Source organism: Epinephelus fuscoguttatus, linkage group LG11 (genome assembly GCF_011397635.1).
Source record: "Epinephelus fuscoguttatus linkage group LG11, E.fuscoguttatus.final_Chr_v1".
In the NCBI taxonomy this organism is placed as follows: domain Eukaryota; kingdom Metazoa; phylum Chordata; class Actinopteri; order Perciformes; family Serranidae; genus Epinephelus; species Epinephelus fuscoguttatus.
Genome location: NC_064762.1, coordinates 24,197,783 through 24,213,807, shown reverse-complemented (window position 1 = coordinate 24,213,807; position 16,025 = coordinate 24,197,783). Strand labels below are relative to the sequence as shown.

Below are 16,025 nucleotides of genomic sequence, written 5' to 3'. Positions count from 1 at the left end.
GCGAAGTGGGAGACAATTTACCACCTGAAAATGGAATTTCAATTTGAGGTCGGGGACAAATTGAACTGAGATGTAGCTACAACATGCCTCTCGCTGCGCCGCCTCGCACACACACACTCACACACGCTCGCACAGATACAAAGGCACACACACACACACAGGTGCACAGATGCAGACACATGTCACACATACAGACAAAGGCAGACTATCACAGATGAACTTGCACACACACATGAATTCAAACACTGCGGGAAACGTACACACATACAGACACGTAGACATACAATCAGGAAACCAAATATGGAACACAGTGCAGAGCTAGCACACGTGCAAAGACCGACATGTTCACATGAAAATCACATGTAAAACACACACGTAAAAAACATCTCACGCAAAACCACCTTCAATATTTTAAATCTTTCAGCTTTTGAAGTTCATACAAGTATGATTATATTTTGGCTCTGGGTTTCATGCTCCAGTGTTGCCGTACAACTGGAATCAGTGCAGAATACAGACAGGGCAAAGCTGGGTTTGTCTTGTTTGTTCAATATTAATGAATCAATCTAATCTAATGTCTTCATTTTAAAACTGTTTGGTATCATCAAACCTCAGAGCTAACACAATGTTTCTTGTACACTTTTGTTTTGGGATTGCATTTTTCAATTTAGCACAACAAACAGAGCCAGAGGATTTGTTCAGACTTAGCCGCCGCGTGTAACATCATTCATAATCTTATAAGGGAAGTAGCATTTTAAATTTGCCAGTATACTTTTGAGGGAGGTTGGTTTGATGTACTGCACATTAACACTGATATCAAGTTTTGTTATTGTTGTTGTTTTTCTTGCAAGCCTCCATGGTGAACAAAGAATCAAAAAATGGAAAATTCTTGATGAATTGAAGTCATGGGGGCTGCGTTTTACAACATAAAAAACATGTCAAAACATCCATTTACAAACTCAAACACAACCTGTGCAGTGTAATCCCGGTCACACATATCCAGTCGTATGCTCACAACTTCCCAAACAGACAGCCCTTTCTGACAGGGAACTGAACCAAGAGTGAAACGTATCTATTCTCTAGACTCCCTTAATAGAAAACAATGCTTTAACCTCGCTTAACACAGGAGCTGATGGTCTACAACTGCCTTGGTCATGTTTTGTTTGTGTATTTATGTGACTGTGGTGATTTAAAACTAATTCTTTAAAACAGCAGTCTGTAAACAGATGCTTTAATTTAATTTAACACTGCACAAAAAAAATTAAGGGAACGCTTAATTCACACATCAGATCTTGTTGAATTAATTATTCAAGTTGAAAGTCTTTCCTGATGTACACTGTATAATTTGTTGAAAACAAAATGACGTAACAACACCAAAACCATCAGGGGCGAATTCAAATTCTTCAATCTTCAATCACACCGAAAATCAAAGTAAAAAATTGAAATTACAGACTGATCCAACTTGTGTGAATGTTATCACAGCAACTGATAATGTGACTCAGTAGTGTGTATGCACTCCTGACAACGTCTGGGCATGCTCCTGATGAGTCGGCGGATGGTGTCCTGAGGGATCTCCTCCCAGACCTGGATCAGGGCATCAGTGAGCTCCTGGACAATCTGTGGTGGTACTTAGTGGTGTTGGATGCACCGATATAGAGGGCTGCATTGGGACTGGGTCCCGCCAGGTCCCGCGGGACCCAACCCAAATCTTGCGGGAGCGGGCGGTTTGAACTTTGCTGTGGGCGGGAACGGTCGGCTGAAAAAAACACTGCGGGATCGGGCCTATAGTGACAGGATGGAGTTAACAAATTAAAGAAAAAAAGAAAAAGAAGAAGCTCAAACAAGGTCTGAAGGCGCACTGAGCCCTCTACTTCCCAGTGCGCTCAAAGCTGGCGCGTTTCATCTTCGGTATCCCCGCATCCAGTGCGCCTTCAGAGCGGGCCTTTAGTGTCTGTGGACGTATCTTGGAAGAGAGACGCATGGGTTTAGGACTGCAGTCGGTCAGCAACATTCTCTTTCTCCACAGCAATATTATGGCCAAGTGATTCATTTGTTAAATTCATTCATTTCATTCGTTAACTTTGTTTATTTTATGTTATTTATTAGTGTTATTTGAACCACTCACGGCCTACTCTCGTTGCTATTTGTTAATTACATAGAGGCGTGATGATGCCGGTGTTATTGAGCATAGGCTTTATCTTTATCTCATTAATGTTTCTTATTCAGGTCTCTCTTAGAAAAGAGACCTTAACCTCAATCACTGCGTGATTATATAAAGGTAGAAATATAAATAAAATACAGAGGAGGAGAATAGAATATGAAACAGCCTTTATTTCATTAAAAACTAAATGAAAACAACGAAATAGGAGCGCTATTCCTGACCAGTGCGTCAAAAGAGACATGCAGGCCAGGGAAACGAAACAAACAACCCCATGAATCTCTTTATGAAGCCTGAGCCTATAAAATGACATGTTTTCTCCTGTGGGACGGAAGGATGCACAAAATCAATGCATCTCTATTATTATGCGGGCATAAATTCTCAGAGTTTTGCGGGAGCGGGCGGGAGTGGACATACACATTGTGGGAGCGGGCGGGAGCGTAACACACACGTTGCGATTCCGGGCGGTAATGGTCAGAAATTCAGCGGGAGCGGGCAGGAGCGGGATGAAGAAAACAGTCCCGCGCAGGGCTCTACACCGATACATAAAGTCCCATAGGTGATCAATTGGATTTAGGTCAGGGAAACTAGAGGGACAGTCAATGACATTAATGCCTTCGTAACCCAGAAACCGCCTCCACACTTTGGCCACATGAGGCCAGGCATTGTCCTGCACCAGGAGGAACCCAGGGCCCACTGACAGTCGCTATGACACAGAGGTCTGTTTGACCCTACAAGGACATGTCTCCGCCAAACCGGTGATGCTGGATGATGTTACAGGCAGCATAACTTCACCATGACTGCTCCAGACTCTTTCCTGCCCATCACATGTGCTCAGTGTGAACCCGCTCTCATCTGGGAGGAGAACCAGGCACCAATGGCGGACCTGCCAACTCTGGTATTCTCTGGTGAATGCCAATCGAGTGACACGTGCTGAGCCGTGAGCACAGGTCCCGATAAAGGACGTTGAGCCTTTATGCCACCCTCATGGAGTCTGTTTCTGACAGTTCAGTCAGAAACATGCACACCAGTAACCTGTTGGAGGTCATTTCATAGGGCTCTGGCAGTGCACATGTAAAACCATTCCCTTTTTGGGGGTTGTCTTGCTTTTGCCTCTCCATTGTACCTGTTGCACCTTCTATTTGCACCAAAGCAGGTGAAGCTGACTCACAATCAGTTGTGATTCCTAAATGGACAGATTGATATCCCTGAAGTTTAACAGACTGTGACCATTAAGTGTTCCCTTAATTTGTTTGCGCAGTGTAATTTTGCTGTCGTTAAACACAATCCCCTATGAATTTTCTCCGTTTTTGGATTCTTCGTGCACTGAAAACATGAAAAAAAGAATCCTTCCAAATTCAACATGACGCTGGCTGAGTATCTGATATGCAAGTGGACATTTGGGGGGAGAGTGTTCCTTTAATCCTACAGTCAGCTTACCTGCAAAAAAAAAAAAAAAAAAAAAAAAGAATAATAGTAACTGGAAAAAATGCCAGTCTTTTATTTGCAAACTTTTACAAGCATCTAAAGCTCCTCAATAAAATACCGTAGATGAAGAGGCATTTTAGCTACAAACAAAACGAATTCTTTGTATCTTGACATAAACAGAAAACCAGAGGTGCTTTTTTTCTGAGGGCATGGGGAGTCTCCATTCTCCATTTTGTATGTTGTGATATTCCTCAGAAATCTATTGTTGATGTTGTTGTTGTGTGTGCAGTGCTCATATCCAACATCACAGCCGTTCATCTACTTCGCTGTTCATTCTTCTATCACACCAGTCTGATGCTGAATACCTTGGGCTCTAGTTTCGCAGACCGGGCGCGGCGGAGGCGCAGCGCACCTGCGCTTCGCCAACTGGGTGTGGCCAGGCGGATTTTGCAAGTTTGACACACCGTGCGCCTGGTGCAGCTACTCCTCTATCCCACCTCTGTCCCTACTACCGGCGCAAGTCGGAAAGAAGGAGAAGAAAAGGCGTGGAGTGGGTTTTACACAGCCCATTCACATCACACCAATCAAATGAGCCCCTCTCCTCGCCCTTAAATGCGCTGCGCGAAGGCGTAATGAGAGTTTACTCAATGCGCCATGCATGGCGGAAGAGAGCAGCAGCGTCAGACTACCAAACTTCTCCCAGGAGGAAACTGATGTTTTGGTCCGGGAGGTCCAAGCTCACAGTGTCCGAATATACGGAACTGCGAGCAGACCTCCACGGGCTGATGATGCAAAGGTAGCCTGGGAGGAGGTCACCACAATTGTAAATCAATGTTGCGTTTCTCTCGTGCGCGCTCGCTCGTTCTCTCTTGCAGTCTCACTGTTTCTTTTCTTTTGACTTTTCTAAGATGACAGATGCTGAATATATACTCCCTATCTGATGCTGTGGCTGTTTGTGGTTGGCTGAGAGGGATGTGAACTCATTAGTTTGCAGCTGTGTTAATCAAATCAGGTTGGGTTTCCATTACGCGTGCCAAACGGTGCCAAACGGTGCCAATCCCCTTTGATCTGACATCAGATGTGACGGGACAGTCGATATAGAGATACATTTATGTGCTGATTGCAGATAGTTGCATTGAATAGTGGTTTTGTGGGTATTTATTGCATCGTTAATGTGCCTGATATTGTGGAAACCTGCCTGTGAGGTTTTGGTGACGTGTGCGCACTGTCCGCCGGTCAGCCAAACTTCGGCTTACACCGGCTGCGCTCCCCCTGCGCTGACAGTAGACGTGGTTTCAGCTGGCGAGCTTTTAGCGCACCTTCGGCGAAGCCTTTTGGCACGAAACTGTCACTGCGCCAAGCTGGATCTGTTGACACCTCCCCCTGCTGCGCCGCCACACCCATCTCAGCGCACCTCGGTCTGCCAAACTACCAAACTGAGCGCGCCTCGGGTTGCGCTGCTCGAAACTAGCTCTGTGCGGGGTTCGCCACCCTGTGCCGTGCCAGGAAACTAGAGCCCCTTGTATTTTTGAAAGGTCTAGGCGGATATGTATTTTTTTAACTTCTGTCCTCCCTTTTGACTTTGCCTTTCTCTCTCCCTCTCGTGCTCTCTGTCTTCTCACTACACTCTCTTTCATCTCCCCTTATTCTGCTCCGAGCTTTTTCCTTTTCATCTCTCCTCTCTGTGACCATTCTCTCTTTCTGTCGACGATCAGCTCTCCCCATCTTTTCATTTTTCTCCTTCCCTCTGTTATCCTCCCTCCTTGTATCATTTTTCTTCTTCTCCAGCTCTGCTCTTTCCCCTCTCTCCTTCCTTTCACCTCTAAATCTCTCTCCTCCATCCCTCCATCCTTTGTCTCCTGTCCCCTTCTCTCTTTCCCGTCTCTCTCTGTCCCTCTCTAAAACATCCATTAGTCAGGGCCAAGTTGAGTTGATGGTGTTTTTAACCTCGCTTAACCTTTCTCCACACACACACACACACACACACACACACACACACGGCCTGCCTGCCAGCGTAGTTAGTAAAAATAGATTTATGCGCCCAACAACCAGTGATGATGGATAAGCTAGAGGTAACCCTCTGTCCTCTCACTCACACACACACATTCACGTACACACACACACACACACACACACACACACACACACACACACACACACAGACACACATACGTACACTTTCAATTTTACATTCATGTGAGCAACGCCCTCCTAAGGAGATACGCACACACACATTATGCTAAAACATGCATGTTCGCACACAAACAACCACACGTGCTGAACACAGACACTAATACAGTGTGTACAGCTGCAAATATGAATACATGTGCACATACACAATAGTTACACAACACATACATGTCATTTCCAGCAGAGATAAAGGAGTGGATTTGTTTATCTATCAGTGATTAGGATGAAAGTGGGCAGTATCAGTACGGACTTCAAGTGACTGTGTATGTTAGTGTGTGAGCATGTGTGTGTGTGTATGTGTGTGTGTGTGTGTGTGTGTGTGTGTGTGTGTGTGTTGGCAGTGAGTGAGAGCGTTTTTAGCCGTAAGACAATCTAATCACCGTGGCTGCCAACAAATTCAAATCTCATTAATATGCACTTATGGAAACTTCATTCACTTACAAGAGGAGTGCTTGTGTGCACGAAAGTGTGTGTGTGCTTGCGTGGTCAGCTAAAAGCTAAGATAGCTACTATATGTATCTGTCAGTAGGCATTTGTGTGTGTTTTGGACAATCCAATTAGCCCAGATGCCAAAAAATGCAAATCTCATTAATATGCACTTATGAAACAGTCATTCACTTAAGGAAAGGTGCGCAGTGTTTGGGTGAGTATGAGCGCGTCAGTGTGTTGAACTCACCTCTACAGACTGTCTGCGTCTCCTCTTGGTGCTGAGGGCATTTGTGTTTCGGGCCTGTGGTGGGAAGATTTTCAAAAAAAATGTAGTTTAGTTAATGTGATTTAGAAAGAAGAAATGAAAACATGGTTGCACCAGATTTGGAGAAACGCAAATTTCCATCTGTAGTCCTACACATAAGTAGGCGCAATAACTAGGAATAAAATTCAAGGTGCAACGCAGACTACAGTAAATCCCTATGTCTGACATAATAAAAGCAGTATATATACACTGCATTGTACAGAATAACTTCCCAAAAAAGGAGTTGATACATTACTAGTTTTTCTGGGATGTTTCCTAGAAAAGATTCATCAAGGTTGATTAAGTTTGGGTTACCAAGTCTTTACAGGAGTCAAACTAACACGAACTGTTTCTTTTTGTGCCGAACGTCTGCTGATAACATTACACATTTTGTGAGTACATAGAGCCAGTGCAGACCGAAAGAGTCATTTTCCTTTACAGTGATTTATATACGCTTTACATGATACCCTACCACATAATTATAGTTTACAGTCATAGCATACGTTTTTGCTGTTCCTTTACAATCTCTGCAAACAGAAAATAACACCTCTGTGAGCAAAAAGATGTCACTCCAACTGCGACTTCCAAACAGAGCTCTCAATTAAACCTCATGAAGGGAATGAAAATTGTTTTCAAAAGATTTTATTGTTAAGTTATTTGTTTGTTAAGATCTTCCTGGAGCTGTCTTATCTCCCTGCAGGATTTCTTTTATTGTTTTGCAGCTGTGTCGCTCCCCTATTTACTCTGTGCATTGTGGGACAGCCGTGTACATCAGCAGCACCCTCAAAAGTCAAGCTAATTTAGTGATCTGTTCTTGAGTATATAGATTTGGTCAGTCTTTGTTGTACAGGTCAACAGTTTTTGAAGAATACCCAGGGTGTTAAGTTTTGTACACTTCCAAACAATCAGTTTCAATTAATTCTACTGTAACCAGACTCAGAGAGTCTATTAGTCAGTGCAGATCAGCTGAACATATGAGGCATACTGTGATGGCCGTGCCCACAGCCACCAAAAGGTGGAATGATTCCCATTCTCACCCACACCATTACCACATGTTCAGTTACCTTTAATTTTCAGTCACTTAAAATACACACAACACCAGTTTTTCTAAGTTTAAAATCTATTAGCACTTTGACCTCACACTGTTTTCTAGGTGAAGCACGCACATTAGTGATGTTACGCTCGAGCCAGTTTGCTCGACACAGTGTTGATCTTTTGAAGCGCAAGTGTTCCGAGGCAGTGTTTCGATCCCTGTTTCGGCACGGCCACAATCACGTGACTACCGGGAGCGAGGCCTCGTTACAGGCAGTCTTGAGGCTTTTCCAGGTTTTCCACTTAGATGCGGTTATGACACACAGCCAGCAGATGTCACTCTTCTGACCATATGAAATGCTTCGAAGCAGTGTGTCATTCTTGAAGCAGGTGTGTCAAAGTGGTTCAATGCTTCATGAAGCTTCGATTTCACCATCAGTAACGCACATTAAGTTAACATTATTTTGTCATTTTGCTATTTGCTTTTGTAAGTTATTAAATCGTTTTGTCTTTGAGTTACCTGAAGTCACTTCCTGGTTGGAGTTGAGCAAAAGATGGGCAGAGGGCGGAGCCTGGTTTTATGCAGAAGGCCATCCCACGGAACGAACTAAGAGCTGTGACATCATGGGGGGGTTTATGGGTTTCTTTGAGTTTGTCTTAAGTATTGCCTATGTAAGTTCTCCCCTTTGTGTTTAATTTGGTCTGATCAGTGAGTATATATGTTGCCCCACTGATTCATTGTGTTAGCTCTGTTTGATAAGTTACTGCGTAGTTTTGTTAGCCTTATTTGTCAGTAGAGTGATGTTTTGTTGACCTCCTTTAAGGGTTCTATCACTCAAATTCTGTTATCTGTAGACTTTAAACCTGTGTTTTTTTGTGCTTTGACAGCTTGGTCTACAACACACACAACTAAACACATTTAAAGAACTCAAGGCTACTTTGAGAGCACAGAGAGCACTTGGGTTCGGCCAAGGCCAAATGCCCTGTCTCACAATGTTAACAAAAGCAAAAAAGAATCCCTGTAACTGTGAGTCAGATCCACTCCAAAACTGAATGGTTTATTCCTTGGCTCATGTTACACACTTCTGCCAAGTTTCATGACAATCAGGCCAGAAGTTTTTCCATAATTCTGCAAACGAACAAACTAACCGAACGGAAAACAGAACCTCCTCCTTGGCGGAAGTAATAAAGTATCCAATAAGAAATTAGGTAACCCTTTATTGGGAGAGTTTGCCTACAGACAACATTTCAACAGCATATTAGTCAAGATTCAACAATTTAACCATTTCACTTTGTCTGAAGATGTTAATTTCTAGAGTGCATGTTTTGATAATAAATTAGTTGAACTTTGAAATTCATGCAACCTATGCTGCATTGGTTGTGAGAATAGTTCAGCAGAATTATTCTGAGAATAGTGAACTGTCACATTAATCTATACATAATCTGTTAATCAGCTACAGCAGTGGTTCCCAACTGGTCCAGCCACGTCTAGATTTCTCCTTTGTCATTAGTTCAAGCTCCACACAGTTTAATACATTGAGCATCATACTTGCATTTGACCATGTTGTTGAGCTGGTTTGCTGTCTCTGTTAAGTAGCTGTCTGTTTGTCACTTCCTCTACGGCAGGAAACAGCACTTTAAAATAAAAGTTCTGTGCCTTCAAAATAAAGTGTTTTTTTTTTTGTTTTTTTTTAAACTTACAACATGTGCGTGAGTCTCTTGCGGTCCATTCAAAATGGACCCTCGACCCATGGGAACCACTCATCTACAGAATAAAGTGAAACAGCTAAATTGTTGAATCTCCACTAATGAATTATTGTTGTTATTTGGTTGTAAACTGAGCTTTTCCTTAAGGAAATTCCTACTTCCCGTAAAATTAGTAACAAATCACAAAGTTCTTTCTAAGAAACTTCCTAGAAATTATTAGGAACTTACAGACCTGTCAAATAAAGCACTGGATAAGGAAGTGAGCCACAGCTTAAATGTACAAAGATGAAACTGAACCTGCTGGCCGATTGGTGAAGCTCCGCCCACTGCCAACAATATGGTCCCAGTGTCTGCCAGAGTGCTGAAGGACAGGCTGATCTCCGTGCCGACCGCCAGCGAAAGGCCACCCAGCTCCATGTATCCGGGCTTAGAGAAACTGACTGTGTACAGGTTCTGTGAGACAGACATGAAATAGTTGCAGTCAATGTACATTAGGGTGGGGGAAAAGAATCAATACAATTTAACTGTGGTAGAATACTAGACTAACAAAGTCCACTAGAACCATTTTGCTGCAATAAAAATGGTGACATTAGATGAACAGACTGTTAGATACTATTAGATTTAACAAATGTTGTTTTTCTTTGTGGACACAATTTGCAGTTGAAAAGAAAAAAATTAAAATCACAGTGTATTGCAATATATGTTGTCGCAATACTCAGCACATCGCAAAAACACAATAATATTGATTCCCACCTGATCCCCTGATGTTATTGTATGTTAATATACCTCAATGACTGGATAAATCAGTCTTAAATATTACAAATCATAGTCAGATGGAAAAGTAAAAGTAAGATTTGAAAAGCAAAAGTAGTGAAAAAAATAGTTTGGTTGATGAAAAGTACATGATCAGACTAAATTCCTGCTGACGCTTAAGTCAAGGTCTTACTCTCAAAAAGAGACAACTTTTAGACGCGTGCTGCTTTACAAAAACTATCAAATGTGTCCTCATCCACTTCTCATTACTTGGACTGCAAAGTGGAAATATTCACTCACATACACACTCACACAGAAACCCTCATCCTTGTAGCATAGCAGAGTGGCTGTGAAGGAAGAAAAAAAGATAAGAGGAACAGAAAGACTTTCCCTCTACATACATTCAACCCTGGGCCTTTATAATCCTCCATACAGTCTTTATATACTCTGCACGCATGGCTGCATGTTTGTTCAAATGAAAAGCACCAGTGTATAGAAATCTCGGTGAATGCTTTATATGGCTTTAAAATCTCTAAAGTAGATTCAATGCACAAGTGTATGTGTTTGTGTAAGTTAACATGAATGACACAAACAGAAAAGGCCATTGAGGAAGTGTGTGTGTGTGTGTGTGTGTGTGTGTGTGTGTGTGTGTGTATGTGTATGTGTGTGTGTTCAGAGTGTATAGATTCATTCTAAATAGAATAGAAAATGAAAAAGCCATGAGAGTTTGAGCTGATAATTACATTTTCCAACCTTCACTCGCTCACACTTTCTCTGTTTTTCTATTTTATGTTTGACAGAAAGAAACCTTCACTTCCTGAATACAGTAAGGTATGAAAGACACAGAGTGAATAGAGTGTGACCCAGAGGAAGAGGTCGATCAGATTATAAATGTCATGACCAAAACTCATTTATACTGTACATTCGTTTTCCATGTACGCACTCACTCACCTTCTATCCACAGACATTCTGACATGTTTAAACACATATACACATGTGATAAATCACTTATATATTAGTATGTTACCCTGTAAGTGGACGATCTCCTATACAGAGAGGTTTTCTATATTTTGCTGTACTGCAGATGGTTAATTTTACATATGTGCCATACTCTTCTAACTCTATTGAGAAGCATTTCGCTGCTGATAAGATGGTTCATTCATCAAACTTGGCTGTCTATGCAGTATAAAGATGAAAAGGAGCTGTGGCCTTCCCATTTGCTCAAGAGGTAGAAAACCTACAACTGCCAAAATGCACTGTGCCGCACTGGACCAATACTGTTCCCACTGGTGGGTGATGTAATGTGAGCTTGTCCGTTTTGACACAGGTAACAATGTGGTAGCCGACTGGTGACAAACAAACTGGAATTACAGTTAAAAGGTAAGCTAAAGTGACATTTTATGTGAGAAATGGGCAACTCAGTACAGGAAACAGTGTGGTGCCCACTTCCTGTTCACAAATTTACATATTACAGCTAAACAGTGCACTAAAATATGTTTCTGAAGAGATTTTAGGTGAGAAATGGGCAACTCAGTACAGGAAACAGTATGGCACTCCTGCTGGTGGACGTTGTAATGCGAGCTTGTTGGTTTTGGACATAGATAACAATATGGTAGCCGGTTGGTAATAAATGATAAATGGACCTGCACTTGTATAGCCCCTTTCTAGTCATCTGTCCAAAGCGCTTTTTACACTTCCAAGTCACATTCATCCATTCACACACACATTCACACACTGGTGGCCTAGGCTACCATACAAGGTGCCACCTGCTCCTCAGTTTTAACACACTCACACACCAATAGAACAGCTATCGGGAACAATTTAGGGTTCAGTATCTTGCTCAAGGGTACTTTGACATGTAGAGTGGAGGAGCCCGGGCTCAGACTGCTAAACAATCTCGAATTACAGTTAAAGGGTAAGCTAAAATGTTTCTGAAAACATGTTGGGTGAGCAACAGGCAGTTACTTCCTGTTCCCAAATTCTCGTATTACAGCCAAACAGTGCACTAAAATATATTTCTGGAGACATTTTAGGTGAGAAAGAGGCAATGCAGTGACAGAATCTTGGTTTATAAGTGATCAGCAATGCCTACTTTTACTTTTTGATCGGAATTTGAGAGAAGGGCAGAGGTAGGCGGGTCTCTCTCTTGATCGATTTCTATACTCTTTGTGTCTGTGGTGGCGGACATACCAAAATGCAATAAATAAAATGTTGCCTTTCACGACACAATAAATAACTAAATAATAAAATAATACTAATATAACAAAAAATAAATATTCAGTGAATAAAATTCTATGTAAAAAGTAGATGTGTGTGGCTAGATGGACAGGAACCACACTGAACAGGCTATTTGAAAGAGGTGAGTTTTGAGGCGGGATTTGAAAGTGGAGAGAGAGTTGATGCTACGAATGTCCGGTGGGAGGGAGCTCCAGAGGCAGGGGGCAGAGCGGCTGAAAGCTCTAGACCCCATAGTGGTCAGGCGGGCTGGCTGGACAGTGAGGTGGATGGAAAAGGAAGACCTGAGAGTGCAGGTGGGGGTGTGGATATGTTAGAGTTGGGAGAGGTACAAAGGAGCTAGGTTGTGGATGGCCGTGAAGGTGAGGAGTAGGATCTTGAAGTCAATGCTGTATTTAGCTGGAATTTGTAGTCTGAGCAACAGCTGTAGAGCTAAAATCATTTCAATCATCATTTCAGCTGAGAGACGAGCAGGAAGATCTGGGCGCTGGTGAGATTGAGGGAAGTTTAACATACTTCATTTGCACATATTACCCACATTGCTATGATAAATTGCTGGTTAAAAATCGGCTTAGCATCCCTTTAAAATATGAACTAGTGAGAAACATTAAAGAAATGTTACAGTGCATCTTCAGTATGTCTATAAATGCAAGTAGACAGTCACATCTCTGTAATATAATCTGACTGTTTTGAGAGTTAAATACACTGTAGAGCCATAAAACCTTACCTCTACATTACATCCTTTAGTGACTCCTGTATAATCTGAACTGCTGAGGAGATTATAAGGAGTCCTGGAGACCTCAATCTCCCGAAGACAGCCAGCGTACCGCTTCAGCGTGACCTCTGACCTATAAAGAAATGATGATAGTTTTAATAAAGAGCATATACAGCTGAAGACAATTCAAACTCCATGGAATTTCCTGTTTCTCAACAGTGTAGTATAATTTCAAAAAAGCTGAATTACTGCAGCAGTGAAGCTATTGCATCATGTATCCAGAAGCAGAGTGACGATTGGACGTCAAAAACAAGAAGAACCTGAATATGCCGTTTGTCCATATCTATATATTTGATTTGTTATATAATTAGTTTTTGCATCAATTTTTGCTCAGGTTACAGTACTACTCACAAGGGAAGGAAAATAACACATAATGTTGGGCTGTGATCACACTGAACATGCTATTAGCAGTTTGATGCACCTCTGTAATCGTTCTCAGTGATTTAGGGTTTTATTTTTGTAACTCAGCAAAAACTGTTGCTTGCAGTGCTACAAAAAACAAATCGGTAGAGACACTTAGCTCTGCGTCTGAAACACAATTTGAATCTGATTATGGCAATGATGCCTGTGAGGCAGGGTCATAAATGTGAGGAATTCCACCTAAAAGTTGCTGAACAGACAAACGTCAAATTCAGATTAATAAAGACAGAGAAAGTGATTTCCAGCCGCTGTGTGGAGGAGCAGGAACCCTCAGGGGGATCAGCCAAGATACAAACAAACACACACACATTCACTGTGGGCTGTACAGCATCATCAGCATGGCTAGCCTCATGCAGAGGGCAATATATGATAAATATTTACTATATGTCTGATTATGAGATGTGCTTATTTATTTATTTATTTACCTGGCTGTCATGCTGTTAAGACAAAATGTGATATTAAAACATTAGCACAGTTCACACAACACAGTGTCAACTAATGACTCGTACACTGGATTCTGGCACTTGATTCAATGACAAGACTGGTAGGCGAAAAAAGTTGTAACTGACTGTGAAGAGGCTGATTGTTTTTGGTCAACAACTAAATCAGGGTGATAAAACAGCCTCAGCAGCTTAATTTTACAGCAATAAAGTGTCTACAGAAGTTTTTACATCATGAAATGTCATTAAATATAATAAGTAAGACTAATTTCCATTGTCTACAAAATTTTAAAGATCCTTCCTTCACTTTTAATGCAAAATACATCACTCTTTATTAAATACTGCTGATATATGATGGCCTTCTTTACAATAAATTCATGCAAAGTGTATGTGAGTGTCTTAACGTGCACATTGGTATGTTAAAACTTTGAGTGTGCACCTGTAGTTTCCAATAGTTGGCAGCCCTCCAAAGTAGATCTTCTGGTTTTCCCTGAGGTTCAGACCAGTAGCTGAACCCTGAGACATGGCCACTATCTTCTCCTCGGCACCGCTGTCGATGTCCACTACGCTCACCGTGGCTTCGTAAACAGTTAAAGAGACAAGAATATAAACAGGCAGGCAGAGATAATGTACTTTGAAAGTGAAATCTATTTTAAAAACATAATATTTGTGGATTTTAAATGCTACTTGAAATTGTCTATTGTGTATAGAAGTTATGAGAATGTTTATTCATGTGCATCAGTATTTCTTGAAGAGATATCCATCTTAATGGGACTACCTGTTTAGGCAAAGATAAATATGTAAAGTCCTATGTAATCTAGATTATTACAAACTGGTTTAGTACAATTTGGTTTTGTAGTTTATTTCAGATCAGCAGTCAGATTTCTTTCACATGGATCCAGGCAGACAGTGGATTGCAAACCTGATTTCATTTTAGTGGATGAGAGTAGGACAGTAAAGTTAGGTGAGGCCAGCAGAGAATACCAGCTACCGTAACTGTAGATGTTGATGTTTCGGTTTTCCCATGCAGTCTAGAAGATGATGACCACCTGCCTGGATCCATGTGAATACATGGCCTAATTAGCCTAATATTTATTAGCCTAATATTTTCCTGATGTAGACTCTTGTTGTTGTGCGTACCTTGTTTCTTGTTCCGTGACATGGTGAGAGACTTCCAGCGCCCATCATTGTGGCGGTTAGCTGATAGGGCACTGCCAACTCCTGAACCAAGGTCAAAGTTCACCTTCACCTTCCCCTCTGACAGCTCCAGGGACATAAAGTCTTTCTACAGAGACAACCAAGAAGACAGTGTTGTGAGGTACTGACAAGTAAAATCCAATAACAATCCAATAACAGTATTGTGCAGTGATATAGGTTAGAAGGTTGATTTACATGTTACATTCCTCCCTGTCAAACTCTATTAGGAGCTCCACCTTTTCAAAATAAATCAAACCCTATATGACTGGACCATGTGGGAATTTAATTTGAAAGGATGCACAGGAAGTGGCCTCGTTCAGCAATCAGACAGGAGTCACGTTAATTTCCAGGGCTGGTACCTGCGGTTATTCCACAGGCTAGTTAGTAACATGTCGGGCAGGAAATCCAAAGTGTGGGATCATTTTGAGAAGGTGAAGGACGAACCCAAGGTGATATGTAAACTCATCTTCACTGGTCGACTACAAACATGACGTATCATCTGAAACATGTCAGTAGCTACATGCCCATTAGCCACTTAGCACAATCATTACTGCTTTGCCCACAGCGTCATTAACAGGCGGCTCGCTCAGTGTGTGACGTGCACTTGTAGATAAAACATAGGCCTATATTAATGAAGGTTCATTAGTACGGTTTGTATTTCTCTGTAATGTAGCACAGTGTTAACAATGTTACTGATACTATTCTTTCTCACACCTTCAACTCAAACCATCGTGTTGCCCCGTCCAAAATATATCATTTAATAATTAAATCAATATCGTAAACACGCGGGCTACTAGTTGACTAATGGCTCTAAATGATGACTACTGGTTGACTAGGAACATTTCTAGTTGGGGCAGTCTGATTAGAACTGAGGCAAAAAAAACAGATTGCAGCCTGCACAGTCTTTGATTACAGACTTGCCTCAGTTTCACCCACCGCTTTACATGTGTGTTAAAAACC

General features: G+C 41.7%; 1 protein-coding gene across 1 annotated transcript in view; it reads right to left on the bottom strand.

Annotated features, from left to right (window-relative positions):
* The window catches only part of lama2 (laminin, alpha 2), a 325,147-nt gene that overhangs the window by 30,022 nt on the left and 279,100 nt on the right, over positions 1-16,025 (bottom strand). The window contains exons 55-60 of the mRNA XM_049589718.1: positions 15,009-15,153; positions 14,308-14,446; positions 13,854-13,865; positions 12,961-13,081; positions 9,543-9,698; positions 6,450-6,503 (exon numbers count right to left, since the gene is read on the bottom strand). Coding sequence (XP_049445675.1) covers positions 6,450-6,503; positions 9,543-9,698; positions 12,961-13,081; positions 13,854-13,865; positions 14,308-14,446; positions 15,009-15,153 — 627 coding nt within the window. The remainder of the gene's footprint in view (positions 1-6,449; positions 6,504-9,542; positions 9,699-12,960; positions 13,082-13,853; positions 13,866-14,307; positions 14,447-15,008; positions 15,154-16,025) is intronic.